The sequence below is a fragment of the Manis javanica genome, chromosome 2 (assembly GCF_040802235.1).
Source record: "Manis javanica isolate MJ-LG chromosome 2, MJ_LKY, whole genome shotgun sequence".
Taxonomy (NCBI): Eukaryota; Metazoa; Chordata; class Mammalia; order Pholidota; family Manidae; genus Manis; species Manis javanica.
In genome coordinates, this window is record NC_133157.1 from 19,006,408 (window position 1) to 19,031,118 (window position 24,711).

General features: G+C 53.0%; 1 protein-coding gene across 7 annotated transcripts in view; it reads right to left on the bottom strand.

The window, feature by feature from the left end:
* COL27A1 (collagen type XXVII alpha 1 chain) overlaps positions 1-24,711 on the bottom strand; it is a 135,131-nt gene that overhangs the window by 105,846 nt on the left and 4,574 nt on the right. For all 7 annotated transcript variants that reach the window (XR_005063758.2, XR_005063757.2, XM_017648729.3 and 4 more), the window contains exons 2-5: positions 20,914-20,984; positions 15,825-17,539; positions 7,898-7,951; positions 3,869-3,922 (exon numbers count right to left, since the gene is read on the bottom strand). Coding sequence is in view for 5 of the 7 variants with exons in the window: in XM_017648729.3 (XP_017504218.3) it covers positions 3,869-3,922; positions 7,898-7,951; positions 15,825-17,539; positions 20,914-20,984 (1,894 nt within the window). In the remaining 2 variants the exon portion in view is untranslated. The remainder of the gene's footprint in view (positions 1-3,868; positions 3,923-7,897; positions 7,952-15,824; positions 17,540-20,913; positions 20,985-24,711) is intronic.

Consider the following 24,711-nt stretch of genomic DNA (forward strand, 5'->3'; position numbering starts at 1 on the left):
CAGGCCCTGCTTCTCAAATGCCTGAGTTGCCTTTACAGACCTCATCTGATTGTGCCACCTCTGCTAAAAACCTTTTCATGTCTTCCTGCTGCTATTTGGATAAAGTCTAAAAGTCTTACCTCCATCTACCAGGCCTGCTGCCCTCCCCAGGCTTCTTGCCTGTGTGTCTAGTCACCTGCTGCACTTAGAACTTTGGTTCAACCTTCCCAACCTCTAGGAAGGCAGGCCTCACCCAGACCAGACCATCCCCACCTAGTGCCTCTCATGTGGGGTCCTTTTTGTGGCGTAATTCAACAATCGGTGTGACTAACTTAATTCCACAAGGGTGGGGACTGTACCTGACTGTGCCCTACTGCAGGCCCTGTGCCTTACATATGCTGACAGCAGACTTCCTGTATCATGTGCCACAGGCCAGAGCTGCTCTAAGGAACTTGGTTACCCCTTATGACAACTCAAGGGGACAGCTACTCTTATCGTCCCATTTTCCAGATGAGGAAACCGAAGCATAGGAAACTCAAATAATTTACCCACAATCACGGAACCAGGAGGTGACAGCTGGGGTTTGAATTAAGACCACCTGGCTCCAGAATCTGTGCTCTTAACTATGGCTGCATGAATCAACCCAGTGACTCAACCTCAGCCCTCCAAGGTCAGCTAATGCCGTCATCCCAGGGTCCAATTTCTCTGCCTCATTCTCAGTCCTTGATATTGACTCTCTGCGAGAGCTGATGACCCCTGTTCTTGATGGGGATGCATGTCGGGTGTATGGGTATGTGGTATGTGGGGGAGCCCTGGGCTCTGGAGGAGGCAGATGGGGTTGAAGCCTAACTCTGGCTGTACCAGCTGTGGAGCCCTGGTAAGTGTCCTCTGGCAGGCAAGCCCAAGAATCTGCCACTGCTGGGCACTGCCAGTGACCTGAATAAGTCACCTTGGCCTTTCGTGACCTCAAGATGGATGAAATCTTTCATCTTCCCTTCTTGATCTTCAATCCACTGGTGTCTCCTACCCTTTGGTCTTTATCCCACAAGGCCATAAGGTCCAGAGGGCTCAATAAATGTGCTGAAGGAAGGACAGTACAGTGACCGCTCTGGGCAAGGTTCAGGCTCCCCGCCACCAGGGCATGCCCTGACTATTTGGCTGACTTCTCCAGCAACAGCACATAGTAGGCGCTCAATAAACATTTGTTAACTGCAAAAAGATGAGTGGATAGGCAGCCCCAGAAGTGGCTCTAAAAGCCAAATCCATGAGGAAGAGGAGCCAGCACTGGACCTGGAGGAGGCCAGTCCTACAGTCCCATCAGATCACCTCCCAGCCCAAAGGGGATTTTGATAACAGTAAAGTCCCTCTTCCCAGACTCATTCATGCACATATACTACATTCTCTTCCAACCTCAGCTAAGTCAGGAGTTCCACCCAGAGACAGCACCATCCCGGCCATGCCACAGATCAAGGGCAGCCCAGGATCCAAGTCCAGAAGACCAGAGCCTCCCACCCAACTGACCTGGCTTGGGGCTACCTGTGCTCACCCCTGGGCTCTAGGTGAATGTCTGGGCAAAGGGCATGACTTCTCCCATTGGAATTTTATGCAAGTGCTAATAGAAAAAGCAGCCTCCCATTGCAGCCTATTTTCTGAAGCCCAGTCTTCTGCTATACACAGGAGCAGGCTGGCGTCCTTTCCAGGAGGTCCACTGGTCCCACCTCCATGTGGCAGCAGGAGGACTCACCTACTAGGTACAAGCCTCACTCACCACCCCCAGGGTGGCTTCTCAGAATGGAGGAAGAAGCAGCTGGTGGGCCTTGTTTCTGCCTCAGCACGTCTGCTGGCAGGATGGGAGTGGGCTGCAGGCCAGGCTGGGGCTGCCGCAGGGCTGGGGCTGAGGCCCCGCGGCGTGGGGCCGGCGTGGACCAGGGGAGGAACTGATGGAGCATCTGTTGCCACAGAAGCAAAGATCAATCTGGGAGCAGAAGGGAGACGGAGTGGGAAGGACCGGACAGTCCCAGGGCAGGCCAGCAAAGGCGTGTTCCTGAGCAAACCTGGCAATTCGAAACAGCTGTTGAGCCTCAGCATCTTGATATACCCCACAGCCTGGCAGACCCGAGGCCTCTCTGCAAAGGAGAAGTCTCCCAAGGAGCAACCACTTTCCGCCTGCCCGACAGGGGCACGACCTGCTGCCATCTCCTAGACAGCATCTTAATCTGCCTGAGCTTCAGTGTCTCTGTCTGTAAGTGGGACAGTACCTCCACCCATCTCTTTAGGTCTTTGTCAGGACTAAAAGGAGATAAGCTCCATAAAGTGCATGCACAGGGCCTATCACACAGTAGGATCCAATATATGGTGCTTATTGTCATCAGTGATTGCCTTGGAGGGCAGCTATGTTTACCACTGTATCACTAATGCTGTCCTCTGACCTAAAACCCAGAGCACCTCTGGGCAGCCGCTGGCCACTGAGCACCTGAGGCCTCTGTTCCTGCCCAGCCCTGCCTGGCTGTCAAGTCACAGGGCTGCAGGGGCTGACGCCGATGCTCCTGCAGCTCTGTGCAAGGACTCTTCACCGGCATTCTGGTGTCATGGTCATATATCCAGGGCTGCCTGGGTACTACCTTTACCTCAAACTCTTAGACAAGCTGGTGGGCCAGAGAGCTCTACCCTAGGAGTCAGAGCAGGCCTTTGGAGGTGGCATGACCTGGAGCCAGCCGGCAAAGGGCTTTCTGTAAGCCGCTCGGGATTTACAGGATTCGCAAAGACTGCCCTTGGGCCTGGCCGACCAAAGCCCGGGAGTGTTCTTCACCAAGTTATCTGACAGAGAAGAGGCTCGGCTGGGCAACACCCTGCCCTGGAGCCCATCTGCCCTTCCTGGTGCGCCCTGCACTCCCTGGGCACAGTCACGCGCCCTCAGCATCCCTGACCGTGCATCTTCCTTCTCTGATTTCTCCAACCGCTCCTGAGACCTCATCTCCCATGACCTAAATGTTGCCAGCTTCCCACTCCACACCCTGCCCTGGACAACCCTGCTCTGCCGGAGCCCCAGGAACAGGACCCCATGGTCATCAGCACCCCAGTCACTCTTGTCTCCGTGGTCTCATCACAAAGTTACTGGAGCACTCCAGGAAGGTTCCCTGTGGAGGTGGCATCTCTGTGCTGGCCACACCCCAAGGCTCTATCTCCAGCTCAGAGTTCTCCAGAGTTCCAGAATGTCTGCCCACAAATCTGTGCCACCTGCCTGGGCTATAGGTCCCTGGTGTAGCATCATCTTCTTCCTTCCCTGCATTCCCAGGCTAACAGCAGGGAGTCCCCACCGCTCACTGCAGGTCCGTCACTGGGTCCTCTCTATCTCACCTCTGTGTTGTGAATGCACACTTCCCTTCTTCTGGGCCAGCCCCACCTCCCAGGCATCACCTTCAGTCTCTTCACCTCTGCTCTGGTCCCCACCCCAAGACCATCCTCCCCACGGCATCCAGTGGCCTTTCTCAAACACGATCTTTCCATGTCCCTTCCCAGCTCAAAAGTCAGTATGCCTCCCCAGGGTGTGTCATCTGATGCAGGAAAACTTACATCCTTAGCTGGACATTCAAGGCCCCCCTGTTTAGTAGCAAATGACCTTTCTTCTACTCTTCTTCGTAGGAAGGCCTCTAGGCTCCAGCTGCCCTTCTCCCGCCAGTGCCTCCCAACCAGAAGCTACACTCCTAACTCCTCACTGTGGCTCCAGCTTGGCAGGGGCCTGGCACAGGGGAGGCACTCAGGGAGTGCCTGTGGCCTGGACACGGATCCACCACAGTGGCCCTCAGCCCTGCACCAGGAGCCCCGAGGATGACCCCATCCCCAGCACCCACTCGTGGCCCTATCTCTAGACCCCACAGCAAATACTCACTTTGGCTCCAGGAGGGCCTGGGAGGCCTGGATTTCCATAAGGCCCAGGTGGACCCTGAAAGGGAGAAAAAACAAAGAGGTGAGAGGGAAATGGGGGTCATTTCACCTCCTGCAGCAGCGCCCAGCAGTCTCCTTCTATCTGCTAGGTCTTCTCCCCAGCCAAGTCTTAGGGGCACTGCCATGGGGCCTCCTTGTAGGAAAGCCCCCCAACACCTGACCCTGCAGTGAGCACTTTGCATGCATTATCAAATTATACTCTATTAGCCCCCAAGGTAGGTGCTATCAGCATGCCACTATTTTGAAAAGGAGGAAGCTGGTATTCAGAGAGGTTTGTAACTTTCTCAGCTCATCCAGCTGCTAAGGAACAAACCTAGATCTCCACCTTAGATGTGTGATTCCAGAGCACAAGCTCTTAACCCCTAAATTTTACCACCATTCCACACACTCTCCACCTGACCCCATTAGCGCTTCCCAAGCTGGCTACTTAGGTTCAAAGCACACTCAGCTATCCGTGCCTCTTCCTGTGTTATTCCCACCATCTGACATGCCTTTCCCATCTATATGCTCCTGCTGCAACACAACCCATCTTCCAAAGTCTGGCTCAAATGCTGCCTCCTCCAGGGAAACTGCTAGGACTCCTTCTGCCTAAAGGAACTTCTCCACTCTTGAGACTCCAACTGGACTTCTGTTCAAGACTTTTATGGAGTTGAGAGCTCAAAGAAGACAGCACTTGCCCCCTCCTGAACAAAGCTGCATCCCCCTGTGGCCACAGCACATAGTCAGAGCTCTTCCTTAAGAGTCCTACAAGCTACAAGCTTACAGGGTCCTCCAGGGTCCACAGAACAGCTGGGAAGACTAGGCCCAGAGAGTCAAAGAGTCTTGGCCAAAGTCACACAGCAGAGTAGCAGCCAAGCAAGGGCTGGGACGCTGGTCTGTTGGCTTCAAGTCCAGGGTCTATTCATGGCACTGGATTTTCCCAAGCTGTATCCAAATCCCTGTAGCAGCTGGGGCCTGTTAGGTCCACTTTCTCCAGCAAGGGCCCGTGGGCTAGTCTTGCAGATGAGTAATATAAACAGAGCTCTAAGAGTCGGGCAATCCCTAAGGGTCTTTGTCCAGTAGGAATAATCCAGGACATTGGGGGCTGGGAGAGGCACCTTGAGATGTCCAGTGGTGCCCCCGTACACCAGTCTCTAGACACACTGCCCTCATCCCCGCCCCTCTTGCCTCATCTGGCTAGCGCTGCAGGAACTTGCTTCCTTCCCCCCTCTCTGAGGCCAACTTCCCAGCTGCAGCCTGTCACATTCTGACCAAGGCGCCTCCCTCTTCCTCGATGCCTGAACTGGGACCTTCCCCTTCTCCAAACATGTTGAGAAGGAACCGTGTTCAGAAGCTCCCTCAGCCTAGGGAATAGATGACGGTGTTACGGGTGACCCTCCATCTAAAATAGTCAGCTGTCTGGCCCTTTCCCAACATTCCATCAAACTGTCTCCTGGCACATGGATGTAACCTGAAAGTGTCAAGACCTGGAAGCAGCTCTGAGCCCCCCACCCTCAGCCTCTGTCTCCCCCATCTGTCCTATGACTATCTGGGACCTGGTGGTCTCTAAGGGATCTGGAAACCTCAGCTATTCACCCCAGCCCAGACTCCTGGAGTCTAACCTCAGAGCTCAGCCTGAACTGGGCAAAGGTTGGGCAGGGGTATTTGAGGAGGGGCCCTTGCCCAGCACCCAGAACCAGGCATAGGCTGTGAGAGGTCAAGGGGGCCACTTCTCCCCAGTCATGCCCCCAGCTGCCCCAAAGATGGTGGACTAGATCACTTAGCTACCCCATCTGCAGCTTGTGAAGGTGGGGGCTTTCTGCTTCCCCACCCCACCTCCCTACCCCTCTCCAGCCAATGCCTTATGAAGAAACGAAGCACATAGTTGACTAGGAGCCAAGCAGACTGATTCTATAAATGCTGCAGCTCAGAAAGCCATGTTGGGGGAGGGCCAAGGGATTCCCCGTTGTCTCTCGATGGGCTGGGGGAGCATATGGAGGAGGGAAGGGGTATGCCACCCAGTTTTAGGTAATCTTAGGTAAGGCACTGACCTTCCCTGAGCCCCTGCTGCCATCTGTACGGAGGAACTGGGATTGTTTAATCCTAGCATTCTGCTATCTTTGGAATTTCATGATCTATGGAATTTCCAGTCTAGAAACAGGATGATGGGGGTGGGGCACACAGAGAGCCTAGGAAGGATGTCAGGGGAGTCATTCACTCGGTCGTGGAATTTCAGAGCTGAGGAACCTTAAAAATTCCTTACCACAATTCCATGTTTTATAGACAGGGAAACTGAGGCCTGGAGAAGGGAAGGGGCTTGCCGGAGATCACACAGCTTCAGGGTGAAAATGCTACACCCACACTAGAACTCTCTAGCAACCATTTGCCCAGCACCTGCTGCACACAGGTCACTCTGCTCAGCATCATGTAGGAGAGAAACAGGCCTGTCTCTGGCCCAGAGGGGCTCAGCTGAACAGACAGAAAAATTATCACAATAGACGGTAAGATCATAGGCTGTGGAGTCAGATTATCTGTGTTGAATCCTGTCTCTGGCATTTACTCTATGTTTGACTTTATCCAAAGAAATGGAACCTTCCTGAGCCTCTGTTTCCTCACCTATAAAATGGGGACAATACTGGAACCTAGTCTCAGGACGGCTGGGAAGATGGGATGAGATCACATGTACGCAGCTCAGCCAACAGAGCTCAGTGGTTGATGTGAGATTTAGAAAGTTACTTGTGCCATCGTGAGGGGCAAACAAACTGCTGCAGGAGCTCTGAGAAGGGGGTGATCACCAAAAAAGGAGGTAGCATTTCATCTGAGCCATGAATGGAGGAGGAGTTTGCAAAGAGGGCATGGCAGGTTGAAAGGACAACCCAAGCGGGGCTGCAGAGGCTGGAGGGCTCAGGAGTCTGGGAGCATGAGCAGACTGCCTGAGCTTGGAGGGCTGGATCAAAGAGTCCCACCCTAGTCCCAGACTGCAAGGACCCATGGCCAGCAGTGTCCACGATACCTCCGTGGTCCCCAGCTCTGGGCATGTGCTCCATGGAGACTCTGACTCCAGGAGGAAATGAAGCTTCGGACAAATTCCACAGCCCTGGGCCCAGGGAGCGCAGGGCCAGGTCTGGAGGGAACTAGGGCTCAAGTAATTGCATAACCAGAGCCATCCGCTGAGTTCAGAGCTAAAAATATGCCCCAGGCAGCTATCTTTGCCAGGGCCTTCCCAGGCACCCAGCGTGGGAAAGGCTGATTCAGCCTGGGCACAGATGCCAGGCATCACGGGTCTGAGCCCTCTTGAGGAAAAGCAGATTTCTCTCCAAGAGGACCCCCAAGAGTTCCCCCATATGGTTAAGAGCCTGGGTTCCCGTCCTGGCTCTTCCATTTCCTAGATGCTCAGTTTCTTCATTCCTAAAAGGAGAATGATCATACTGGCCATGGGGCTTGGAAGAAGAGGGGATCAAATAAGGTAGCAGAAAGTGACATGTCACGCATAACACAGGGGAGCTGTTTTTCACTTGGAGGCTCAGGTTGGCTCACCTCAGCCCCTGCAGCCCTGCCCAGCCATTCCCTCAGCATGCGGAGCTCACCCACTCCCTGGCATGGCCCGTCAGTTGCCTACGTCGATATCCCTACCCAAGGATGGCCCTGCAGAGATGGGAAGACGGATACAAGGGCCATGTCCTCCTGCGTCAGCTTTTGTCCTGGACAAACGCTAAAGCCCAGCAGCTCAGGGGCTGTGCTCTGCTAATGGGGTCTCCACCCCAGGCTGCCAGGGGTGATAACAATGGAGAAGTGAGGTAAGAGGTCATCACTGTCCCATGCCATGTCCTTTTACACAGTGCCCCCTAAAGGCCTTAACTCCAATTGGCAAAGGGGAAAATGGGTACCAGAGAGGGGCAAGAACCATCTGAGGACACACAGCAAGTCTAGGACTTGAGGGACAGTGGGCCAAAGAGCCAATCAGATCTCCAAAGGACAGTGTGTGATCACTTACCCGACGCCCCCGTGCACCAGGGGGTCCAGGAAGCCCAGGAAGCCCAGGGGAACCCTGAAGAAAAAGCAAGAAGACAGTATCAGTGTCATAGAGAATGGTTTCAAGCAGTCATTGAACAAACCTGTCCAGAGCTCTGGACAGGAAAATGCTATGGCTGAGAAAAGGGTTCCTGAGGTCCCTGCCTTAGGAACTCATGTTCTTTGGGGCTTTGGGTCTCTGTAGGTGCTGTTTCTTGGTCTTTGAAGCTCCCATCATTTCTCACTCAGCTAACTTACTGGGTTAGAGTGTCACTTCCTCCAGGAAGCCTTCCCTAACCACTCTCCCAAGTTGGGCCAAGTCCCCTCTTTCCCTCTATTTTAAGGCCACTGTATTATTTGGGGGAATTGTCTGCTTAGAAGCCTGTCTCTCCCATTAGACCATGGTCTCCTCAAAGGAACTCATGGGATATGAGTCATCTCTCTCTCCCCAGGGCTAGGCCAAATGTTTGATAAAATAAAACAACAAGAGACCTCAGAACTCAGCCAAGTTCTCCACAGAACCAGAGCAGAGAACAGACTTGTCCAAGGCCACTCCAAGCATCTCTCTGAACTATGGAAAAAGAGTGTAGCATACAGGGCATAAGCTAACGCTTTTGCATCAGGCAGGCCTGGGTTCAAATCCCAGCACTGCCACTTACCAGCTGAGTTTGGGTGGGCTCCTTAGCCAACCTGTGCCTATGAAATGGGGGCACTAATACCTTCTTCATAAAATTATCAGGGGGATGCCATGAGAGATGGTAAACATGTAGTGCAGTGCCTGCTACATATCACTACTCAAATGTTTCATATATTCCAGTGATCACAGCCTGGTCCAGACTTCATTACCACTCCCCAGGAACCTGCAACAGCCCCCTCATTTGTTTCCCACCTCCACTCTCTCCCATCCCCAGTCCTCCACACAGCCTCCTTCAACTTCCCAAGGAAGTCCCCCTGCTCAACAACACTTAATAGCTCCCTACTTCCCACAAGAGAAGGGCCTAGCCCTGCAGCACAGCATTCAGGGAGCACCTGTCCAGCCTCACCTCTTTTCCCTTCACATCGGAAGGGAGGTAGCTGAGCAGACTTACTAAAGGGGGGCTGACCTTGGTTCAAATTCTGATTTTGCCACTCAACAGCTGGAGACTGTGCAAGCCCTTCAGCCTGAGTCTATGCTCCTCCCCTTTACCATGGATTCATTAGCTGTCCCATCTATCCCAAAAGAGTAAGTGAGGATTAACTAAGTGCTTGATGCAAAGAATTGAGCACAAGCCTTCAAAGGAAGCCAGACTTTCAAGGATGTGTGAGGCCTGGGGAATTCATTTGTTTCAAATAACCATCAATGAGATTCCAGGTTTCCTGCCCAGAGTTAAAATCAGTGTTGAAAACTTAGTACGGTTGGGCTGGTAATTAATTCAGATCTCACGCTGGGCAGCCTCAGTTCACAGTTCTGGCCTGTGAACACCACGTGCTGGCTGGTCCATGAATAAAAATCAGAAGAGAACTCCAGACAGGCAGATAGAGTACCAAAGCCCCAGGGTCACTGGAAAGAGCCCTGGGCAGAGGGAGAGGGTTTATTGCATGACCTCAGGCAAGTCTCAGCCACCTCTGAGCCTCAGGGACCTCTGGACAAATTGGCAGCCAGCTCCCTTCCATCCAGAGCCCTGGGGCTGGGTGGATAGTTTCCAGTTTTATATGTAGTTCTGCAGGCTTGGGATTCAGGGCCAGCCTCCTGCAAGCTCCTCCCTGGAAGCAGTACTGTATAAGGCTGGGGTCCGGCTTCACTCGGCCACCCCCACTTACGAGCTGTGTGGCTTGGACCAAGCTACTTTCAGTCTCCAAAGCCTTCATTCTTTAACTGCAAAATGAGGATGTAACAGCACCTAGCTGACAGATAATCTATAAAAAGTGCTAATCCTGGTGCCTGGCATACAGTTAATGCCCAGAAAGTTAGCTGTTGTTTCTGTTAAGCAAGCTACTGGAACCTCCCCAACTTAAATTGTAAGCAACCCTCTGCAGCATCTGTTTTTCAGGAGGAGCAAAAGACTTCCCTTCCTAAAGGCCCTCCTTGGCCTTATTTTTCCAGGTGACCCAGAATTAAAGGGAAACGCAGGCTTTAAAGCTAAGCATTCATGTAGGTCTCACTATCACTGCCAAGCCTTTTTAACAGATGAGAAACCAAAAAGAAGTTCAGAGAGGCAAAATGATTTGCCCAACACCACGCACCAACAGGCAGAGCCTGGATTCAATCCTGAACACCTGACTTGTTCTCCTATCCTGGGCAGCTTCCACACAGAGCGTCTTGGCTAGGTGTGCTCTGATTGGTGTATAACTGGGTAAATCCCTTCCCCGCCGTGGGTATATGTGAAATGAACTGAGCCTTCCCAACACTGGTACTTCCTGAGCAGTTAGAGTAGTGGGTATTTCCTCCCCTAGGTCATCCGACAGGAGAGGAAAGGTGAGGTTAGGCCCTTCTTAGAAGAAGGCCAGACTCAGCAGGGTGGGGCTTGTACCAGGCCCCAGGGAGGGACAGTCTCTACAGGGAGTAGCTCCCTCATGGACACTGGCAGGGCTGTTGCTACAGAGGCCTGAACACTCCCTCTTGGCATTTCTTCTGTCCCAGAAATGGGGGCATCCAGGCTGGAGTCTGACCTCATCCGCAACATCTGCAGAGCAGATTCTCAGTGCCAGTCGGGACCCACAGCCTGGCCTGGTGATGTCAGGGTGCGGCTCAACTCCTTGACATGGCAGCCCAGCCCCCAGCTGCAGGCCTGGCCAGTCCCTCCTTTATCAACCTGGGCCAGGGCTGTGCAGTGGGCCAGCAGCAGCCACAGGCCTGACTATTTCCCACTCAGTGCTCACTTTGTTAGTGCGCAAGGTGGGGTGGGCACCCCCTGCCCCCTCTCGCCTGATCTGAGACCCTGCCTGTTCTCCATGCAGTGGAAAAACGCTGCCATTTCTTTCCAGGGCCTGAAGCCTGTGCGGGTGACTCTGGAATGATTCACGAGGGCCTGGGTGGGATTTTCCACTCCACGCTGCAAACAACGGGGCCTCTGAGAGGGCTCAGAGTGGAGGGGAGGGGAGCGGGGGCTGCAGGCCTGTCTGGGGGAGGTGGACAAGGCCTGGGCTTGGGGCTCACGCAAACAGAGCCATGGAAACAACCAAGCAGCCACTCTGGGCTTCCCCCAAGGGTCCTGGCCTGAACAGCCAGACCTAGGGGAACCCCAGTCCATGGAACAAGTCCACCCTTGTATCCAGCTGCAATAGCCTGCCTGCCAAGCTTTGCAGAAGTGAGTCCTGGCTGGCATGGCCCCTGGCAGCAAGCAAGGAGAGGTTTCACAGGCCTGGGATTGGGGAGATCTGAGTCCAATCCCCAGGGTGCTGCTAACTGCTGGGTGACCCTGAATGATGACCTTTCAGTCTCTGGGCCTCTGCTCAGTGCCTATGGCCTAATGGAGGGTGGGTAAAGGGATGGCAGGGGATCTCAAGGCCCTCCTATCTCTGACCATCTGAGCTCATGATTATTTCCAAGAGTAGCCCATGGGGCATTGAGCCTTGTCTCTGTCTTAGGGAAGGGCCTACTGGATCAGGGCTTCTCAGGATGGCCTTGAGCAAGTCACCTGGTCTCCCTATGCCTCTAGGCCTCAGTTTGTCTAGCTGTAAAATGGGGATATAATATCCATCTTCCCAGATAACATGTGTGTGTGCTGGTTATTGTCCGTTTGCTCCCCAGATCCATCCTGTGCCCTGGGAAGCTGACCTCTACAGGATGCACCCCCTGGCTTCCTTGCTCTCTGTTTCTAGCTGGATTTGACCAATAAGAAGCCCCAGCAAGAGAATGAAGAATAGGAGAGTAGGTGGGGTATTTTTCTCCCTGCTGTGCTGTAGTTTGGCTCCAGCTCCTGCTGCAGATCCATTTCCAGACCCCTGTTCCTGTTTTGACTCTCACTGGGTTCAGGCAATACCTTCTCCTCCCCTTGTACCTGCAAGTCGTCCCCAGACCCAGACCTCCTGCATTTCATTAACTCCTGCTGGATTCTTTGATGCTGTGTGTGCCTCTATAAATAGTCTCTTCCTTAGACTCTCCTCAGTTACCCTATTCTCCACCTGGAGCCATAGGAAACAGCATGCAAATGGCTTAGCACAGAGCCTCTTACAGCAGGAGCTCAAAAACAATATGCTAAAGATGAAGTAACTGCCCCCCACCATTCGCCTAGGTTCTAAATGATACCAGTGTTAAGGGTGAATTTCTCAATATCTAGTCCCAGTTCCTAATCAACAGTATGGAGGCCCTTCTGTGCCCAGACCTTCCTGGTTCTCTTAGTGCAACAATGCCCCTTCCTCAACCATCAGCACATCAATAATCAGCCATACAGCCAACTGGGATCCAGATTCTGGTGCTGGGTGTTTTACATCTCTCATCTCAATCCACACAACAACCCTGGAAAGGTAGGTGGTACCACGTCCCCATTTTACAGAGGCAGAAACTGCAACTCAGAGAGGTTAAGTGACTTTCCAAAAGTCACACAGCACCTGGCACTTAGAAGGCACTGAATCAACATTTGTTGAAAGAATGAAAGGCTGGCTGGATAAGGGGATAGTTCAAACCCAGGTCATTCCAAATCCAAAGTCCATGTGCTTTGGACTCCCTGTGGCCTCCTGACCCCATTGCCAGCAGAGATCTGTGTAACCTCAAGGAGCCTGGCCTGGGAGTCAGAACAACCTGTTTTTTATAAGGATCGAATTCTTTCACTCATTTCACAGATAGTCATGGAGCATCTGCTGTGAGCCAGCCCTTCATCTGGGTCTCTCTGAGGTGACGTTTGCAAAAAGTGCAAGCGTGTGCAAATGCCAATGGCCTGATCATGAATAAATAAGGCCTTGACTCGCCTCCTCCCAGGCATGGGGCTTCTGTGCAGCTTCTGTGCAGCCTCTGTGAACCACAGCCTCCCCACCCCTACTCTCCTGGGGCCAAGCTCAGCTTTTCCATGCTCCCCCCCGCTCCTGGGGCTCCCACAGAGCTCCCTCCCGCAGTGGCTACAACTTCTGGCAGGCCTAGGCCCAGAACTCTGTCTCAGCCTCTGCCAGTCTGTCTCATGCCCCTCGAGAACCATGCAGAACCAGTCGAACACAGCCATGGCACCCCTCAGGCTCTGAAAGGTCCCACAGTCACTCCTAAGGAGGGAGTTCTTCCAGTGCCATGTCACAGAGGGGAGAGAGCCCCAGCAAGAGGAAATAAGTTTCCCAAAGTCACCCAGCAAAAACAGACCTCCAAGGCCGCCTTGGACATCACCCAACTTGCTTCCCCACAGGAGCTGGGAGCTATTATTATCTCACTTTCTGCAGAAATTGAGGCTTACAGTCCCCCAGACTAGGGACAATTGAGCCCCATGCCCCAAGCAGCACAACTTCAGCTCTGCTGAATTAGATCTTAAATGTGTTGGGGGTTGGTGGCAGATAAGAGGATAAGAGGACAGAAGGAACATGCGTTCTTGTCACTGCTGCTCAAAGATGCCACTTCAAATATGTAATTTCTGGTATGTGGTAAAATATAAATGACCAGTTTGCCACCTGTTACACAGTGGACTAGACAAAGCTTCTAGAAGCTTCCTGGTTCCTACTGAGTGAGGCTGAGTTCCAAACTGGGAAAGGGTGGGCTTAGGGGATGGTGTGGGGCATGAGGCAGGATGCCACTTGAGCAGACTGGCATCCTCCCTCGTGCCCTCATCTGTCCAGGGTTGGAGCAGCAGGAAGAACCAAGGCTCTCCCTGGAATCAGGGGCCTGGAATTGTATCTCAGTCCTGCAAGAACATGCTGGGTGCCCTTAGCCAAGTCTCTTGTCCCTCTGACCCTTTTCCTCTCATCTGAGCAGGGATTAGCACACACCATGCCTTCCTAGTTCCTGTGAGGTCCTAAAGGGAGATGTCATTCATGTGGAAGGAACTCATGAACTTAACGGTATAAACATGGAAGATTTTTTAGATGTTGAGCTCTTCCTCTGAGGCCAAAGACAGGGCCTGACACATCTCTGAAGCCCCTGGACTCCTGGCCAAGTCCTAGGGTCTCAGAGTGGATACTTGGTGGGGGTGGAAGGAATGTGGTGGTCTTGGAGACTGGAGCTGGAGTGTCAACTTCAGTTCTGCCTCCTGCATGCTGTGTGCCCTTGGGCAAGTCCTGGCCCTCTCTGGGCATTCTCTAGGCACCTTGCCTGCCCAGTCAGGAGGGTTAAACTAAATGATCACTAAGCACCAGAATCTTCTTTGATCATGGGTAGCTCAAGGAGATCTGGAAGGAGGCCTCACCTGCTGCTGACCCACATCACCAAATCCTGGGGGGAAGTATGTGGCTTAGGCATCCAACAGGCCCAAAGGCTGATTCCACACCCTAAAAAGACGTTCCTGTTCCAGTTCTGCTGGCTTGGACATGCTGTCTTTTCTCTCCATACCATACACAGCCTTGGGAGGCAGGGTTGGCTTCCTCCACTCAGGGGTGGAGACCCTGAACCTCACCACACTCTGTCAGTAGGGCACAATTCACTCCCTCTTGACCTCATGGCCAGCAAGCCCAGCACCCACAAAGCTTGGGAAGCTGAGCTTCAGGGCCCAAGGGCACCTGGTGCTGAAGTCAGTTTGAGTATCCTGGAGGGATGAACAGAGTTCTTCCAGCTTTCCTCAGCCCCCAACTCTCTGCCCTGCCAATTTCAGAACACTGGACTTGAGCAGAACATTGACATAATTGCAAAGCAATGCATATAATTTCCATAAGTTCTACAATATGGTTATAATAAAAATGGGCCCTTGGTCCCCTTGGAGAGAGGCTGAATAAATATTATTCCTAATGATTATGAAAACTCATTAAGTGTGTTTGTAAGGCCCAGGAATTCCCAGCATCTGCCACTGTCTCCACATCGTAGGAAGCCTAAACTCAAACCCAGAGCCCAGGGGGAGACCCAGCTCCATGGGGGAAACCACACGGTAGTCATCTCAAGGCAGAACAGAGCTGAGGCTGGAGCATTCAGGGAACTCCATCCCATCATTCCCCACCCGAAGGAATTGGCCTCCAGCTGCAGAAAGGTCGTTGCCCTGGGAGACAGTCCCAGGCGCACTGGAGGCATCAACCCTGAGAACATCCCTGCACGTGGAATGTTCTTCCTCCTTTCTTTGACTGCTCTAGCCCACCCCGACCCTCCTCACCCCAAACTCCTCTGCCAGGCATCATAAATCAACATCTGCCAGAGCTACCAGAGCCAGACAGGTAACAGAAACAGGTGAAAGGGGGTTGGAAGAGCCAATGGGAAGACATGGGGAGGGGTACAGACGGGAGTGGGCCTGGCCTGTCCTGCCTCAAGGGGCAGCCCTGACCTGGCCACAGACCGCAGGCCACTGCATCTCTCCACCTTCCAAGAGAAGCTGGTCACCAGGTCTTTTATAAGAAATCTCTCACATTTTTTAAATATTAGTAACTATTAAATGTTTCTAAACAATGCTGCATGTGCCAAATAAAACACATTCAGGACTCCCCATGTGTGACCTTCGTCGAAAACTCCAGACATGCTGGTGGGACAGAGGAGCTCACTCCAGGAGTCAAGAGAGTGGCCTTTGGAAGCTGGAGGACCTGGGGTCAGTGGGTTAAGGGCTTTCCTTAAGCCTTTCACCCTTTATAGTTGGGCTGCCTGGCCTGGGCCAACCAAAGCCCAGGATTGCTCTTCACATGGGGGTAGCCACCAGAGCCAAGTCTGCCCCTGTGGATCATGAATCCAGAACAGGATGTACAATCACGACCACAGCAGTGGTGGGCTGGGGGACCCAGGTTTGAGTCAAGACTCTGCCCATAACCAGCAGCAACCACTTGACCTAAATGCCCCAGTCACCCATTTGAGCTCCAAGTGACAGGCACACCCCACCCAGTCTTACCGGCAAACCACAGTCTCCCTTGGGCCCTGGAGGTCCCATCAGCAGCGGGAAAGGCGTAGGTCCTGCCAGGTGGAAGAATGAATAGCCACTGCTTGTGGGCCAGGGGCTGGAGGACAGCAATCGCGCTGGGGCCAACGCCGGGGCTGGGGTGGTCAGCTGGCCAGGCCAGGGCTGTCTGGAGCTGGGCCCAGTTGTCGGATCGTTCAACAGGACATCCCTGGCTGCTTTCCCGGATTTGAGGGGGCCGGGCTTCTGGCGCCTGCTCTTGGACCTCGTTTTCTTTTTGGCTTCTGATCCAGTGGACTTCTTTCTTCCAGCAGGGGCTGAACCAGGAGTGAGGGTGGGAGGCATTGCTGTGGCCAGTGGCCGAGCAGTCCTGGTAGACCCAGGCCTGGGGGCAAGTGATGTGGGCAAAACAGTGGGTTGGGAAGATCTGTGTGCACTGGTGCGGGCAGCAGCTGGCTCAAAGGCACGACTGCTTATCTTGACCTCAGCATGGACAACTGAGGCAGAGGGCTTTTTAAAGGGTTCAGCGGCAGGAGGTAGGGGCTGGGTGCTGGGTAGTGGTGGTCTGGGCATAACAGGGCTCCTCTGGATCGACTTCACTAGGGGACGGGAGAATCTGGCAGGAGCTGGGTGGGAAGTGGGTGGCACTGGCTTCTCGGTGGCTGGGGCTGACTTTGTGAAGGAAGGCTGAGTTGCCGTCTGGGTGGGGTGGGAGCTTTTGACAGGGGCAAGTGAAGAAGGGGCTGAAGGCCTGGTTGGGTGACTTTTGGGGATTTTGGTGGCTGCGCTCTTCCACAATGGCTGGACAGGTGTGGTGGAGCCTACAGGAGAGGCTGGGGGTATGGGAGGAAGCATGTCACTGGTTGGCTGCTTGGCAGCTAGGGCCCCCGCTGTGACACGCTGGTGAGGGTCTGTGGAGCTAGTCCTTAGGGGCTTGGCAGGTGTGGTGGCCACCACAGTCACCTTGGGCCCCCTGCCTGCTGGCCGTGACCCCAGGGCTGGCATGACAGTGGTCAGGTTCTCCAGGCCTAGCAGGGCAAGGTTGGTCTGGAAGGTGAAGAGTGTGCCAGAGTCGCGGTGGGGGAGGGGTCCCAGCTGGGGCCGGTATGTGTCAGCCTGTCCACACTGCTTTTTCAGGAGGGTACAGTAATTGTGAGCAACCTGCGCCACAGGGTAGATACTGAACTGGCACAGGGCACCTTCAAACTGGACCGCGTGGAGGCTCATCTTCCCAAAGAGAAAGGAGCCCTCGGGGTCAAGTGCTGGGTCCCTGTGGAAAGCCAGAGGGGCAGGCACCCGGCGCTGCCCACAGGCTGTCACCAGGGTAACTGTGCGGCCATGGAGCTCCAGGGCTAGGTGGTGCCAGCGGCCGTCATGCACGTCTAAGTCGAAGGCCACAGAGCGCCGACGCCCCAGGTGAACCACTGTCTTGCCAGGGAGGAACTGCAGGCCCAGCTGCAGCTTGTGTTTCCGGCTGCGGACGGCGAAGAGGAAGGCATGGTTCACGCGGTGGGAGCAGAGGCTCAGCACTAGCGCCAGCTCTGTGCCCAGGGCGGCAGGAATGATGGTGGCCAAAGGGGCCTGGAGCCGGGCATGCTGCGTAAAGATGAAGCCCGACTGGAATGGAATGACTCCTGGGGGTGGAGGGGGGCTCCGGTCGCCCACTGCCTTTGTCCAGCTAAGGCCCAGCCGCTGGAGAACGTCCACATCTGGAGAGGGAGGGCAGAAGGGGAAAGGCACAGTTAGGGCCTGCTCCGGCTCCAGTCCCCCGAGGGCCCAGGTGATGATGATGGCACGGTGGGAACCAATCCCTTGTTTGGCTGCGTGATCTTGCATACAGCGATTAAAGACACACACACAGACTCTGGAGCCAAACTTTCTGAGTTCAAATCCCAGTTCTACCACTTAGTAGCTCTGTGACTTTAATGCCTCCCATTTATTAGGTAGGATAATAATACCAAACTCAGGAGGAAGTTGTGAGGATTGAATGAGCTGATACACTTGAAAAAAAAGTGCCTGGCACAAAATAAGCACTTTTGAATGATAGTTATAATACAAAAAATAGTGGTAATCACCAAATGGGGCTAACACTACCAGTATTAGAGGCTGCCCACCATGACTTGTATCCCCCTTCTCTGCCTTGAAAACTGTCTCATCCAGGAAGCACACCCATGAGTGACAGAACAGGATGACAGGAATGGACGTGTCGCCAGAGGTTGGTAAGGCTGTCCAGGGGGCCTGAAAGGCTGTGCCACCTTTAGGAACCTATCCAGTCTCCTTCCTTCCCGCAAGGTCTCTCTCTGGCCACAGCAGGCGGGGGCGCTTCTATCTGCACAGACGGCAGAGGACATTCCCAGTGACTCCCTTCCTCCCTGTGCGGCTTTGGAGAGGAGAGAGGAAGTCATCAGGCATCCCTACAACCTCGGTCTTCTGGCGAAGTGTTCGGACATTTGACCGTGGTCTGGCCAGGTCACATCCGCCTAGGAATTATGCTGTCGGGGCTCGCCAGAATGAAAGGAGGGCTTCCAGGGTGTTTATGGAAAGGCTTCCCGACCCTGCCTCTCGCCAGGTCATTAGACCTCCTTCAGTCAGCTGAGTTGCCAATGCCTGCAGAAGCCAGCTTCAGAGCTCCATGTTGGCAGGAAAGGAGAGGCTGCCTCTGGAACCAGGGTGTGGGTCAGGTCACCAGGGCCCCTCTCCCCTGAGCTCAGCAACCTAGCCCAGAGTGTGGAATGCTCTCCTTCCCTTCCCACCCAGCGCCAGGGGTGTGCAGTGGGCTGACTGCAGCACTCAGCACTCAGTAGGCCCTCAGTGGACAAGGGTGAGATGGACAGACAGATAGAGAGATGGGCTGGGAGAAACTGCAACGTGGGTGCTGGCAATATAGATGGCTGTGGAGTGAGAAGGCCAGACTTCAGAGGCAGACAAGACCACCCCTGAGTCTGAACTCTGAGCCTCAGTTTCCTCAGCCCTAAAACGTGGGCTCTGAAGAGTATCTACATCATAGACTGCTGGGAGATGAAATAGCGGTCTTCCTTATCGTCCTTGCCCATACCCTGCACTAGGTACACCTCTGGACAAGCCTCTTCCTGACCCCAGGGCCTCAGTTTCCCTGCCTGTAAGACAAGGGACACCAGACCTGGAGATGGCCACAAAGTGCTAACAGCATTCTGAGAACTCCATAGCTGCAGGCTGCTGTTCCAGGCTGGCTTGGACTGAAGATGCTTACTCCTCCCTAGGACCCCAGAGTTTTTATTTCACTTCAAATTCCTCCTTTCTCTCACCTCTGTCTCCAGGTCCTAAACTAAAAAGCTAAAATAAACCACTGCTTATGGATTCTTAGTAGTGGATTCTTTTGTTTTCATGATTGAAACCCTCTTATTATCACAAAACACTTCTCATTATAAACAACTTGCAAGGGAGGAGCCACACATTGGGGAAAAGGTAAGGGCAGGGAGCCACTTTTCCACTCCCTTTGTTCCATGTCGGCAGCCCCTGGGAGACCCCCAGGCCCACATACATCTGTCTCTGCACAGTGCAGCTTACAGCTACTTGCACTTGCTGGGAGAAAATGACAACTGGATGGGCCAGGCGGCATGGTTGAGGGTTCCCTTATTGTCCTGGGTGGGTTTCAAAGCTGATACTGGCAAGTGTCCAGGCCTCCCCTACACAATGTCTGCATCTCAGAGGCAAAGCCCTGAACTGTGATACCTAGAGCCGGCAGACATGGTTATCACTGAGCTTCTGGGAGCCTCTGACCACTGCAGGCTCCACAGGGACTAGAGAAGGGCTATTTTGCCCAGACTTTTCAAGTAAATAATATAATTCATGACAATAATAAAAGCTAATATTTACTGAACACTTACTATGTTCTAACTGCCCTAACGTGCATTATCTTGCTTGGTTCTCTCAATCATCTATGACACAGGTACTATTTATTACCCCACTTTATAGAAGAGGGTAAAAACAGGGAGTTATAATAACAGACCCAAGGCTACACAGCCTACATAAAATACACAACTGGGATTTGAACTGACAACACCTGTCTCTAGGGTCCTTATTCTTAACCACTATGCTATACTTTGCTGGAGTTTCTCAGATTCATTGGAAGGCAGGGTGGAGACAACAGCCACAATCCCATCAGGGGTGAGGAGCTGGGGTACAGGGGAATGAACGCAGCTCAACGCCAAGTTGGAAGGACCCAGCCAGCTGGCCATAGCAAGATCCCTTTATTACATAAACCTGGCTCCACACAGCTCCGGCCTCTCCCCAACCCAACCCCTACCCCCGCTAGCCCCACCCCCTCCAGTGCCTGACTCAGGACTCTGGACAGCTGTTCACCTACTTTGTGGGGGAAACAACAAGCTCGGAAAATATGACATTTGCACAAAATGTTGCCAGGCAGCAGGAGTCTCTTCCGGGCATGGCCCTCCCCTCCCAGGGGCCCAATCCCTGCCCTGCAGCCAGGTCAGGCCACAGGGGCTCTGGGAGTGCCTGGCTGCTGGCCCGGACCCATACCCACCCATACCAGGGCGAGCGTGGAGAAAGGGGAGGGCCGATATTTTAAGAGGCACTATGGCTACTCAACAAACAGATGTGGGGGAGGTTTCAGTTTCCACAGGCAGCTGTGTAGCCAGCCCACCACCGCCCTGGACCCCTGGACAGCTCCTCTGGGATGGTAGGGAAAAGCAGGATCTCATGGGAAGGGGTGGAAGGATCACAGGCTTGGGCAACAATAGTCGTGGCCTTCGGGCCTCCTCTTAGCATTTCTTGGAATACCCATTGGACAAATAGGGACAACTCAGGCCTACTGAACCAAACTGACTTACTCAAATTCTGCCCTGAATAGGAACTGAAGGCCCCCCCTTCCACGCTTCTGTACTGAGCCCTTCCTGCCCCTTACAAAACTTCAGATGGGATACTTTCAAGCCCACAGAGAATTTGTCAAGAATTGGCCCCATTTCACTGATGAGAAAACTGAGGCATTGAATTCCAGTTAGGGGCATAGATGTATCCTACGCCTGAGTTCTCAGGTCCCTTCTGTCCTTCTTCATCTCCCCGGGGACAAAAAAAAGAGAATTACCTTCAGGAGCTCCTTGGGTGAAGGCCAGGTGACAGGCAAATGAGACTAAGATCCAGGTGAAGAGAAACCCCCTAGAGACCAGGAGACACAAGCAGAGGAGGCATCAGCTTCTGCCCTCAGTCCAGATCTGGCTGTGGGAGTTGGGAGTAGATCACATGGCCCCAGGACACCCCTTATCTCGATCACAGGAGGCAGGAGACAGGGTGCAGGGTCTAGGACCCCATCAGTGCAGCCCACACTCCCAGGTCTCCGCACAGCCTCTCAGGGCAGGACACGCTCACAAAGGACACATACAACCTTGCTTTTTACAGATCAATAAACCAAGGTCATGGGGCAGGAAACCCTGCCCTGCGTGTCAGGAGACCTAGGGTCCAGCTCAAAATCTGCCACTGGCTCACTGGGCATTGAGTGGCAAGCCCCGCCACTTCTCTGGGCCTCAGTCTCCCCATCTGTATTATGGTTTCATGGTCTTGAGGCCCCGTAGATGGCAGGGTCAGGGATGAAAGTGAGAAAACCAGACTGGTCTGCTTGGATGACCACTGTCCTCAATGGGCAAGAGAGATGAGAACTCACTCTCCAGACCCAAGCCAGGGAAGGGGAGAAGACCCCTTAACCAGGAGCAGTGTGTGCTGAGGGAGCTGCATACCCTGGCTTTATGCTGGTGGAAAATGGGAGGGGAGAAAAGGAGGAGAGGATGGGGAGACAAGCAGATCCAGGCACAAACCTGGCATCACTGCTTACCAGCTGTGTGACCATGGATGAGTTACTCAGCCTCCCTGAGCCTGTCTCCTCTGCAACATGGCTGACACTCCCTATCTTGCAGGCCAGGCATGAGGATTAAATGAGCTCACGCATGTCAAGGGCTCAGCCTGGCGCCAGCCACAACAGTACTCCTTAGACAGTCCCTGCTGCCCCCACACTCTGGGTCCCGGAAGGGCTAATGCTCTGCTCAGTGGCTCCTGCCAAGATGGACAGAGGCAGTGATCCAATTTCGCCTTCCTATGGGAGCAGCCACCAGGGACACCTGCAGCCACTTGGGGCATCTGATCCCCAAGCAGGCAAAGGGGAAAGCGGCACGTGGCCAGAGATGCCCAGCCAGAATGCAGGTGAAAGAGTCACAACAGGCAGTGGTGAGGGCTAAGGCTGGAACATGCAGGCCCAGGATCCATTTCCAAGAGGAAAGCTAGGATGATGTGCTTCTGGGGAAACACGTAATCCAGGAAACCCATCTGCCCGGGTTGATGTCTGGAAAATGGGGTTTTTCCCAGTATCCTGGGCACAATGGAAAACAAATCCACATCCTCTGATTTAATAGCAATTACTCCAATTTAATTGCAATTATAATTAATAGTAATCCTGACCTGGGCACTGTGGAAGACACCGCTGGTTACCTACTCACAGCCATGCCCCCTTCCTGCTTGTTCAGGCATGCGTGGGCTTCAGAGGGCACTGGATAAATCTGGGTAAACCTAAGCAAATCCTCAGAATTTCATTTGCCATGTCAGTGACTGGTTTAGGCACATATATATGACCCAAATGTGGCCAATAAGATGAGAGGAATATCTGTTAGGGAAAGTGTTTCAAAGGAACAGAGGGTCTTTGCATGTTGGGAATGTGGTGCTATTGCAGCCATTTTGTGCACATGAGGTAAAAGCCCCATGAGCGCATGAGGATGGCAGAATGGAAAAAGAGTGGGTGTTGATGACACTTGAAATGCTGAATTAGCCAACCTTATTCCTGATTTTCCTTTAGACCTCTGGATATGGTAGGTAATAACTCCTCTTACTGTTAAAGCCACATTGAGTTGGATCTTCAGTTAATTTCAGAATAAAGCAAACTAGCTGATAGCTCTCATATGCTGATGGTAGTTCCTCAAAAGCTTTCTCCAGCCTCTGAGCTTTTGCACATGCTGCTCCCTAGGGACCTAGATACCACTCTTTGCCTGGTCAGTTCCCACACATGCATGAGATTCCAGCTTGGTGTCACCTCGCACAACCCACTGTACCTACTTCACCACAGCGGGTATCCCACGTGTGGTCACTGCCTATTTTCCTGTTCCCATTTCTAGTACAATTCCCTGAAGGGTAGGGACCATATCAGTCTTATTCACTCTTGTATTCCAGCACTTGACATGCACGTAGTAAGTGTTCAGCATATTTTTGTAGGACGAATGAATATTACCTGGTATTTCACAACTCTGGACTTTAAAAAGTGTCTTCCCAAAGCCTTAACTCCAACAGCTCTCCCTCCCCATCTCTGACTTTTTCCAGGGTTGCTCCTGGATAACCCCTGGTCCCTCAATTCCTCTCCAATATGCTACCACTGCTGTGAGAATGCCTTTTACACAGGGCCAGTCCTCCCTGCCACCTGGACCTCACCTCTAGCTCACCTCCGCCAACATTAAAGGTCAGAGTGCTTAGCTGCCCTGGCATTGCCTGGGGAGTAGGGCAGAGGTCCACCAACCCTTCTCACACAATCTGTTCACTGGAAGTAAATGGCAGCCCCATAAGCCCCAAAAAGAAATGATAGGCAGTTCTGTTTGGTTTGACAAAAACTGACGCTTAGGGAGGGAAGGGACTTCCTCAAGGTCACCCTGGTCAGGCTCTGGGGTCATAATTCTCCAGTACTATTTCCCACATGCACCAGGTCGCCACTCCAGGAAACGGTGGTTAGATCGGTGAGGAAGAATGGATTCCTGCATGTCAGTCTGGGCAAGTTCCAAAGCACAGCTGTGCACCACAGGCCTGAGAAGCCCTCCGACAAGGACCTCAACTGCACTTCCGGTCACTCAGCAGTCACTGAACTCAGAGGATGAGAAAACTCATTTTTCCTGAGAACGCCTCCTTAGAAGATACTGCCTTCGCTTCCCATGTTCCTGCAACTTTGCTAGTTCCTTTCTGTTCCCTTTCACCCTCTTCCCTCGCCTTTCCAGGCACCAGTCTGAATTCCTTGAGGCTCTCATTGTGTTATGTCAAATCCACCCTTCCTAGGATGCTTTCAGAGCTGATAAAGAGAGGCCAGGTGGAGATGAGAAGGTGCAAGAACCATACATGTCCTCAGTCAATTGTTCTGGCCATGGTTATGCCAAGATGACTATTCTGTAGAGAATAAAGAGGATACACTGAGAGGAGATATTTTGAATCCCTAGAAGTCAGAAGAAAGAAGACTCACAGGCAAGATGAGGTCTCAATCTTTTCTTCAATTAAGCTTCCTAACACCATAGTTTTTAACTTGAGAATTTCAGCCCTGAAGACCTGGTACAAAAGTATTTGATCCTCATTCATTCACTGCGAGAAATGCAACTGATCCTCTCAGATCTGGATTCTCTGTGCACTTGACCCATAAACTGCCCAAGAGTGGGACTTTATAGCGGGAGAAGTCCTTGGACATCATCTAAAGGCCAGATTGTAGAGATGGGCAACTGAGGCTCAGAGAGGGGAAGTGACTTGCCCAAAGCCACACAGCATGGCAAGGACCTGTATCATCTCTGTACTATTTAGCAGACAGTCCTTTTCACTTGACTTGTCTCCCACAGAGATGAAATCAGAGACTTACAGGGACTTCCTACTTGCCGTAAACCAGCAGCCTTCACCAACAGGAACAGAGATGCAGCCTGGAGAGCCAACGAGCCATCTAAGTAAGCTCCAGGCCTGGAAAGTTGGCTCCTAGAGGGAGGCCCGACCGATTCTTTTGCTCCTGTTCCAATCCTGTTTAGGCTACTGCTAATAATGTTTAGTGCCTGCGCTGGCTCAGAGCATTGTTCTTCCAGACTTCTGTTTTCACCGCTGACTCGTGGGC